The sequence below is a fragment of the Papaver somniferum genome, chromosome 10 (genome assembly GCF_003573695.1).
Source record: "Papaver somniferum cultivar HN1 chromosome 10, ASM357369v1, whole genome shotgun sequence".
In the NCBI taxonomy this organism is placed as follows: domain Eukaryota; kingdom Viridiplantae; phylum Streptophyta; class Magnoliopsida; order Ranunculales; family Papaveraceae; genus Papaver; species Papaver somniferum.
This window is the reverse complement of record NC_039367.1, coordinates 32,686,004-32,696,160: the sequence shown is the minus strand read 5'-3', so window position 1 is coordinate 32,696,160 and position 10,157 is coordinate 32,686,004. Positions and strand designations below refer to the sequence as shown.

General features: G+C 36.0%; 2 protein-coding genes and 1 pseudogene across 2 annotated transcripts; 2 read left to right on the top strand and 1 right to left on the bottom strand.

The window, feature by feature from the left end:
* Positions 1-837: 837 nt before the first annotated feature.
* Positions 838-1,314, bottom strand: LOC113315497. Its single transcript, XM_026563770.1, has one exon. It carries the CDS (start codon positions 1,312-1,314, stop codon positions 838-840), a length of 477 nt encoding a protein of 158 aa, XP_026419555.1.
* A 764-nt stretch (positions 1,315-2,078) lies between these two features.
* LOC113315496 (two-component response regulator ARR5-like) lies at positions 2,079-2,901 on the top strand. Its single transcript, XM_026563769.1, has 3 exons — positions 2,079-2,193; positions 2,291-2,448; positions 2,551-2,901. Exons 1-3 carry the CDS (start codon positions 2,079-2,081, stop codon positions 2,899-2,901), a joined length of 624 nt encoding a protein of 207 aa, XP_026419554.1.
* Positions 2,902-7,253: 4,352 nt separating this feature from the next.
* On the top strand, positions 7,254-9,940 carry LOC113315495 (annotated as a pseudogene).
* Positions 9,941-10,157: the final 217 nt, after the last annotated feature.

Sequence of the window (10,157 nt, the reverse complement as noted above, 5' to 3'; positions counted from 1 at the left end):
TTGGTGCGGCGTTCCGTCAAACGGCTACATTTTCAGCCCAAACTCACGTCACTTCATATCTAGTTAAATATGGAATATCACCAAAGAAGTATTATGAAGACGTATGCATATGAAGTTCTGGTTAAATATGTAATGTAATTGTAAACGTACTTAAGTGATAAAAAGAGTAGTATGGAGTTTACAAGAACTAATTAAAATGTCTACTTATTAATGTAAAGCGTGCTTGATTAAAATAAAGGGGTATTGTGGCTCCATTCTCATAAAATTTCTACTTAAAATATGAAATTTACTCTCCATTCTCATAAAATTTACCATCTCCTTGAGGATCATATTGGTCTTCATCGGTGTCCACGTCGGTTGTACCCTCATCAACTTCCGGGAAGGCATCATCCATAACCATGTTTGGATTATCACCATCTCTCAAACCTTCTCCGTGTCGGTTCCGTATGTGTGTAGTGAGTTCCAAGCAAAGTTGTCCCTAAATCGCAGGGTTGTACAATACATGAGGAGCTAGCCTTATATTTCCTTGAATTGGCGGTTGAGGTTCATCTCCCGTGATCCTCCCCCAATCCTCATTCCGATATTCCATCTCAGCACACAAGTTGTGCATTATCAAGCACCCTCTCATAATTGCCTTCATGTCCGATTTTTATAATAACGACAAGGTTTCAATATAATGCCAAACTTACCTTTAAGACCACCAAATGCACATTCTATGTCCTTCCTTTTCGCTTCTTGGTATTGATTGAAAAGAGCTTCTCTATTGTTTGAGGCGGGTTTGTATGCTTGCACGATGCAACCATACATGGGATATGCACAATCTCCTAGGTAGTACCCCTAATCGTAGTCCCTTCCATTGATTTGATAATGACAAGGAGGTGCTACACCATTAAGTTGTCTACCGAACAAACCCGAAGCATGCAAGACATTAAGATCATTGTTCTGCCCACCCAACCCAAAATAGGAATGCCATATCCATCTATTATATGTTGATACCGCCTGCAAAACAACCGAGGGATATGGCTTGTAGCCGCTGTGGGAACCTGCTTGGTCCATTGGACATGCTCTCCATGCGCAGTGAAAACAATCGACACTACCAAGCATACTAGGAAATCCCCGAGCTTCATTTTCTGCTAAAATCCTTTCTGTATCTTGAGCGGTAGGTTGACGCATGTATCGACCATTATAAATCCAAATAATTGCATCCATAAACTTCATAGCATAATAGTAGATAGTGGTGGCTCCCATTTGTGTGTAATCATCTAAGGAATTCGGTGCAATGCCTTTGGCAAAATGTTTCATGACGGCAACCATTTTCATATATGGACTATGACCAGGAATACCGCAAGCATCCGTTTTTTGGCAAAAATCATGGTCATAATCACAAACTTGCTCTAAATTCGATGAAGAACAAACCCGCGGAAGGAATTTGAAAAAAAATTCCTACAACTCAAGATATTGAAGGAGCAATTTCGGGGAAGAAATGAAACATAGGTTAGGAAGTGAGAACGGGGGAAAAGTCGATCTTCTGTGGAGGATATCGATTTTTTGGAATGCCGTTTGGTTCGGCGCTGTCAAAACAGATGACCAAGTCAAACGCTACACGGTTCAGCGTTGTACGCTGAATGATTTGGCTTTTCTCTGCTAGATTCGCCATCCCATAGGACTTAGGAGGTCGACCAGGCTGACGTTAATGACCAATCTAACAACTAATTATCTCTCCCATAGTACTTAGCCTTAACGTTTCGTCCCGGGGACGAGACGTTAAGAGAGAGAAATAATATGAAAACAGCGGATTTACGAATCAGAAGAAAGTGGATTTCAGAATCTTGAGTTAACCAAAAAGAAAAGTAAGTAGAAGAAGATATGAGATTTTATTTTCAGACAGAAAATGATTTGAGATATCAATCAGAACCTTCAGAGTCAGACAGACAGATATCAAAATTCAAGAAGACCGGAGTCCCAACCAGATCACTTCTTATTCCCAAGTTCCAACAACAACATTATTTTCTCTCGAACTTCAATCACTGTTTCTTGAGTATTCATTTGATCAAGACTGTTTAGTAAATCATCATCAAATGGCTGGTTTTGCTGATGTTTTTGTTCGTGAAGAACTTCATGTTCTTGCTATTGATGATAGTCTTATTGATCGTAAAGTTATTGAAAGATTGCTCAAAATCTCTTCTTGTAAAGGTAATTATTTCATTGATTGGTTGGTTTTGTTCTTTCATCTTGTTATCTTCTCATTCTTTTCCAAACTGATATTGATAGGAACTTTTTTTTTTGACAGTAACAACTGTGGATAGTGGAAGAGGAGCTTTACAATACCCTGGACTTGATGGAGATGATCAGAACTCAGCTGGATTCGATGGTCTAGAAGTGAATTTGACTATAACTGATTACTGGATGCCTGGAATGACAGGATATGAACTCATGAAAAAGATAAAGGTAAATATCCTTTTCTTCATTTCCTCTGTTTTTTCCTCTGTTTTTTTTTTGTTTACATTCAAAAACAAGAATCTGATTTATTTATTTATTTTGTATGAACAGGGATCAAAAACATTCAAAGAAATCCCAGTGGTAATCATGTCATCAGAAAACGTATTGCCTCGGATCACTAGGTGTTTGGAAGAAGGAGTAGAGGAATCCTTAGTAAAACCAGTAAAATCATCCGATGTCAAAAGATTGAAAAACAACTTGACAACTAGAGATTCCGATCAAGAAATAGTTATTGATAATCTTGAAGAGACTACCCTTAAAATAAAATTTCATGAGACTGATGATCAAGAGATTGTTCATGATCAAAATGATGATGATCTTCAATCATCTCCATCCTCTTGTGTAACTTCATCAGATTCTCCATCGAAAAGACAGAGGAAGACCATGAATGATAGTGATTGATCGACGATCTCCACTACGATTTTTTTGGTTTTTTGATTGGGCATTTTGTGCTTATTTGACATGTCTGTTGAATTTAGTACAGTCCTGTTCTTTGTCTTGTACATTTAGCAGTGTTTCATTTGAATTTCTTGCACATTTTCCATATTTTTCAAGTAATCGAACCCAAAGCGAAATGAAGATAAGTCCGTATATCTATTGAGATATCTCAAGTTAGGATTAGCTTGTGAAAAGGGAAGAAACTTCAAATTGTGAACTTCAAAAATTGATGAAGTCTATGGTGTCTGCTGTCTCGATAACTTCTTCTATTTCTATTTTTCCACAGAATACACAAATGTCACATGCAAAATTGGGAATTAAATTCACAAAACCTTGCTTTTGAAGGTATATATTAGAGCCGGCAAGCGGGCGGTCCGGGCCTGGCTTGTTACGGGTTATACGGGTTCGGGTTAACACGGTCTAAAACCTGCGGGTTGATATTCTTCATGGGTGGTCATTTTTTCAACCCGCACCCGTAACAGATAAAGCTTGCGGGTTTGCGGGTTATCCAGTTTGTTTGATTAAAATTAAAATTAAAACTAAATTACGTCAATTTATGTCAAATTACAAGAATAAAAATCAAATTACAAGGATAAAAATCGTAAAATAATACAAGATACATAAATTAAGTTAACCTTGCACAAAACAACCCACATTAATCACGACTCATGACAATCATCATCATCAAGTTCTTCTTATTGTTCTTCCAGGCTTCTATCTCTTCAAGTATAACCACCAGAACCCGTTGTATCAATATGTCTTGACTGACTTTACTACCAGAACAGCGAATGACCGAAACCACCAAAACAGATAAATCCACTAGATTATAGCTTATCAGTCGGAACCCTGAAAAAGAGATTGAGGGAAACAGAGATAAAAATCAACACAAAAACAGAAGTAACTATTGTCCGTTAATTCTCAATCTTCTGTGTTCCGGCTTTGGGCAACATTAGTATGAGATACCAAGTCACAGAAGATAAGCGAAAACTTGTTTTCTTCTGAGCAACAACACAAATAAAGGAACAAAATGATTGGTAGATCAGTGCTTATATAAGCACTAGATATGAGCTGAAACTTCAACCATTCTCACTACATTCTTCATCCATGGCTGCTGCTATTGCTCCTAGTTCTTCAACTTCATTGTGTCTCATTTGGTTCTTCTTCATTACTATCTTACACTTATTCACATCTATGTGGGCGAAATACGATACATATATCGTTCACATGGATTTATCTGGTGGTGAAAGAGATGAGAAAGCTGTGATGCTTCGACAATCATTCAAGCATTCAAACTCCCACAAAACCCATCATTTCAAGGGGCAGCAAAACCCATTATTGCTTCTTACTTACTGTTCCCTATAGAATCAGGCAATAGGATACATACAAAATCTAAATAAGAAAATAAAAATTGACCCAGATTCAGAAATTGATTCAACAATTGATAAAACAGAAGTTCAAGTTCCTCAAATTAATCCGCACAATCAATCATGCAAAACCAATATTAGTATATTACTAAACCCTAGTTTTAAAATTGTCAATTTATTGCCTTAAATCATCATCACCATGGAGTTAAAGTGCCAACTATGTGTAGGAGATACAGAGATGAAGAATAAAAAACCAAAGCAGAAGAAGAAAAATGGAGATGGTGAGGAGGCGCAGCCGCAGGAGAAGACAGTAGGGTGTGGGGAGAGAAAGAAAAGAAAGGGGAAGAAGAAACGAAAGGAAATGATTATTGTCTTCTAGCGTTTTGGTGTATTTATACCTTAAACGTAGGGATAAGATGAAACCTAGATGATCTGACGGTCAGGATTACATAAAACTTATTAATAAGGTAATATGGACGGATTTACGGGTTGTACCTGTGGATTTACGGGCCGGGACGGGTTAACCCGTTTACGCACAAGCCGGCATTTCTCCAACCCTAACCCGGCTTGTTTAGACACCAACCGAGCCGGGTGCGGGTTTTTCACGGGTCGGGCCGGGCAAACCCGCGGGTTTTGGCTTGTTTGCCAGCTCTAGTATATATACAATATTTATATACGTGAATCAGAAATCAATTTCTCAGCTCAGAAAGAAAACATTTTGTTCCGTAAAAAGTGTTTTTTTTTTTTTAATTTCTAAAAATCATTTTACACCGCCTTAAAATAAATTTGGGCCAGTTACGGAATAGTTATACTATTTTTTTTTGTAATTCGGTCACAAATGATAATACTTTTATAATTAACTTATAAAATAGTCTTTTTCCATTTGATTTAATACTTTTGAATAAAACGGTGTTATCTTTTTCAAAATAAATTTCCTTAAATTATCCTTCTTAGTTAACTAATTGGTTTAAGTGGTGGTGATGAAACGCTGGTGATGGTGGTGGAAGCTTAAAAATCTCTGCTAAACCCCGAAGGGGAAGCGGTGAACCCTTTGGGTGAATGCGGTGTAACGATCTTGAATGCGATGTAACGAACCTTAATGCGGTTTTACGATCCTGAATGCGGTGTAACGATATGTAAACGGCACCACCACCACCTACAAATAGCACCACCGTCAAAAAATTATAATGAAAACAAAAGTAAAATTGTGTATGGATGGATAAATATGAAGGACACATAAGTAATTTCATTAACATATTTAACTGTGAGTCACCACTTAACTCTCTTTTTAACGTAAGTATGATCATTTTGTTAATAGTTTGTAATAGTAGGATGTTTTTGTAAATCACGTCCTAATACTATGACTGTTTTGTACATTTTCCAATAAAATTTTCTGAATGGGTATCCGAACATACTCTAAATGAGATCGAGTGTTAAGCTCTTCATCTTATAATCCTTGAAGTATATTTGGATACCCGAGGTATAAGTGCTTCTGAATCTCGAGAAGTAACTAAAGTTTGATTCATAAAAAATTAATTTTTTCATGTCAAGAAGTTTATCTCAAATTGCGGAACTTATTTTTAATTTTTTTCGGTTTCTAGAACCTGGAAAGTTATTTTTGAGAACATATCTAAACGTCCTCCAATATTAGAACAAGTTTTTGACAATGTTGAAAAGTTTACTTATATTAAAACACTAAAAATAAAATTGATTGTAATATTCAACAGAGCCCATTTCTCGAATTCTACAATAGTAATCTTCACCAATTTTTTTTTGAAGTTTTAGGTGCAAACACATGGAGATAAAGTTGTGCGGCCTAACTAATTTATAACTTCATCATGAAATCAACTTTCATACACAAAAATTGAGAGAGGGTTCATCATGAATGCCACATCAGTTTGACCGTCTTTTCATGGTTGAAAATGCTTACAATTTAGGGTTTTGAGCTCATTTCACGATGTCAAAGGTCCATTTTAAGACCATTGAGTTATTTCCCAGCAGGATTCACCACTCGAGTTAAGGATATACCGTATACGGGCCTTCAAATGTCCTTATAACTAAAAGTGATAGTTGTGCATGCACTTGAATATATATATATATATTTATATTAAAAAGAAAGAGAAAGCAAGGAACAAGCCAAGATTAAAATAATGTGATTACATATACATTAGAGTATCCCAATTACTCCAAATTAAACTTGGGTCAATGAATTTGAAAGTATTGTTATCACAAAACCATAAGACTACCGATTGCTTAACCAAATCGATATTTTCTTGAATACTTTTGTGACGGCCTCCAAAAACTCTTTCATTCCTCTCCTTCCACAAAATCCAACAAACCCCATGATGTAAGATTTTCCAAACATCCTTACCTCTTCCTTGTAAGATATTATTGGACCAAGCTTCAAAAAGTTGGATCAAAGTACTAGGAATAGGCCAAGCTATCTTAAAAGATTTGATGAAATAACTCCAAATCTCAAAAGAATACTTATAATGAACGAACATATGATTAGCCGACTCCCTGACATCATTGCAAAGAACACACAACTCACTATCAATGTTTATTTGAATACAAATATATGGTAACCTGTAACCAATACAAATAAAACGCAAATCCATTTACGAATTTGCGAATGTGCGTGCATTTAAATTTATTAACGCGCTCAAATGCGTACTATACAAACCTGTATGCTTGTTTTTCCCCTCATAAATAAAACCAACATGTAAATACATTAAATGAGCAGAGAAAATTTAACAACAGGATCTTGCAAGATAGGAATATTAATCACAACCTGCCTAATAAGCATTATTTGTTTTAATTAAATGCTCTTAATGGATTTTAATCCTTTGTTGCGTTATGCAATCTTATATAAACCCTTTTCTCATATGCTATATACACGTTACTTAATAGAAATGAAATTAAGGAAAGAACAAACATAAAATATGAACAAGAATGGCTTCTTTCGATGGTTTTTTCTACATAATAGTGATTGGGTCTTTGCTTTTCTCATTTGGGACTGGTGATGGTGAATGGGAGGCAGCACATGCTACATTTTACGGTGATGCGCAGGGTGGTGGAACTACGGGTGAGCTTGTTTTCATATATTTTTGTTTTGTTGATTTCATTATCAAAAGATCATCTCTCTCGTTGCAGATTTCGCATTGCGTAAATAAGTTTAAAATGGATGCATGGTTCCTGAACTAACAATTTTTTTATTTTATTTTTAAATTTCTGTCACTTCAGGGTGAGCTTGTGGCTATGGTGACCTAATGCAACAAGGTTATGGCGTAGAAACCACAGCCCTCAGTACCGGTTTATTCACCGATGGATTAAGTTGTGGTGCATGTTACGAAGTCAGGTGTGTCAATTCCAAATGGTGCCATCCTGATGTTTCAGTTCAAGTCACTGCCACAATTTTTTTCCCGCCTGGTGGTGAAGGATGGTGCAGGCCTCCTAATCATCATTTTGATTTAAGCCAACCCATGTTCTTCAAAATTGCTGAAGACCAATCCGGAATTGTTCCAGTTTCAGTTTCATCGTATAAGTTGCATCAAACAAGGCGGTATTAAGTTTGAACTAGCGGGTAATCCTTACTTTATTCTTGTGACAGTGTTTAATGTAGGTGGTATGCGTGAGGTTCATGGAATGTCAATTAAAGGGTTAGATGGTAATTAGGCCCACCGAGCGAACCGAGGGAGGACTCTATATATGGTGACTTTGTGTCAATGTGGGACATGACTTTTTTTTCTCCAATTTGACACAAAAAGATTGGAATTGGTGTTGGTAACCAAAATTTGGTGTCCCATTTGAAATGACACGACTGCCCTCCTTTTTAGTCCACTTATTAAAATTCCTTAGAGCATCCACAATGGTGCGATCAAAACCAAAGATCAAAGACCAAACAGAACGATCAAATTTGAGTTTAGTCTGATGTGTGACGCTACGGGTGGAAGACTAAATTTGGTCGAGCGTACACTATACATTCGCCTGGTGTGGGGCGTGGACTATGCGTCCGCCTTGTGTGGGGCGTATTCCAAATATGAAAAAAAAATGGGGCGGAGGTATAATGCACGCCCATACAAAATAAAAAATAATAATAAAAAAAAGATAATATGGGGCGGAGGTATAAAACACGCCTGTTGTGGGGCATGGATTTTACGTCCGCCTGATGTGGGACGTGGACTATACGTCCGCCTGGTGGTGGGGCGTGGATTATATGACCTCTCGACTAAATCTTGGTTTAGTCTTGGTCCCAGATCAAATATAGTCTTGGATTTAGTCGATGGTCGGTTTTTAATCGATAGTACGTCCCACTATGTCTGGTTATTTTCCCAAATATTTGGGTTTAATCACCCACTATGGATGCTCTTATGTATCCTATTTTTTAAAGGTATAATTGAAAACAAACTTTAATATAACATACTTCCTCCGTTCTTTTTTAATAGACCAGTTTCTATAAATAAAAATTTCAAAAAATAGGTCAGTTTTCTAATTGGGAAAGTCAAATGTTATTTAATTTTTTGGGACCACTTTTTTCTTAACTTATTTTGATGACAAGTGTCATGTGGACCACTTCACTTTACTTCTTTTGCTAACAAGTGTCACGGGGATCATTTCATTTCACTTCTTTTATTGACAAGTGTCATGAGGACCACTTTCAATGATTAGTTCTCTTAATTTCCTTAAATTTCACTAAAAACAAAACTGGCCTATTAAAAAAGAACGGAGGGAGTATATAAAAATCCGTGCCTTGGAATTTTACAAATTTTATCTGGTTGGAAAGGTTATAAAAAAATATACACAATGAGTACAAATAACAGTATCAAATTTAGAGTTTTTATGAAAAATTCGGAAGTGTTTATCATTTTAAGTACAATTTTAGAAAATTGAATGCAAAACCATTATGCAAACCACCACAAAAGATGCATAATATTTTATGTAGCTACATTTTGGTTTATGCATCATTTATTTTCCGTTGCAACTAATAAAACGATGTGCTCCCTCCGTTTCAGGAAAAGTGATATTTTCATTTTAGGCACAATTTTCGAAAATTCAATGAATAGCCATTATGCAAACCACCACAAAGGATGCATAATACATTATGCAACAATATTTTGGTTTATGCATCAATTAATTCTCCATTTTAGGAAAAACGATACTTTCACTCCGTTTCAGGAAAAATGATAGTTTCACCTTGTTTCAGGAAAAGTGATACTTTCATTCCGTTTCAGGAAAAGTCATACTTTCATTCCGTTTCAAGAAAAATGATACTTTCATTCCGTTTCAGGAAAAGTGATATATCTTTTTGCTTTACAAATTTACAAGTCCGACTCCGTGCCATTATGGCGGAACTAAATTGTGAGTACAAATAGTTTTGTGTCAATTTTTTCGGTCGGTCGTCTCACCGTAGCAGCAGTCATCTAGTTGGATAGCAATGAGTAGAAACTCGGGCCAAAAATGGCAAACATGGGAGCAATTGGTAGGAAATTTTTTTATCATTCCAAGTTACTATTAGTGATGGTAATATGATCCAGTCTGATGATGTAGCTCCCTCAAATTGGGAATTTGGGAAAATTTATGAGGGTAAACATTCTAAATCATGTTTGCTACTAGATAATCCATTGTTTCCAGTGAAATGAAAGAAAAATGAACTTTTTTTTTCTTTAATTTTATTTTAGACGACCCAAATGTTTATTTGGAGAGTATTTTTTCTTCTAATTGAGTATCTTTTGAGATCATACGGAGAGAATCTTTTTGAGATCATAAGTAAAAATTGACCTAAAATTGAAGCATTGAGGTACTAACACAAAGTTGTTTTCTGACTTTTAGGCTCTACGATTTTCTTAGACCACAATT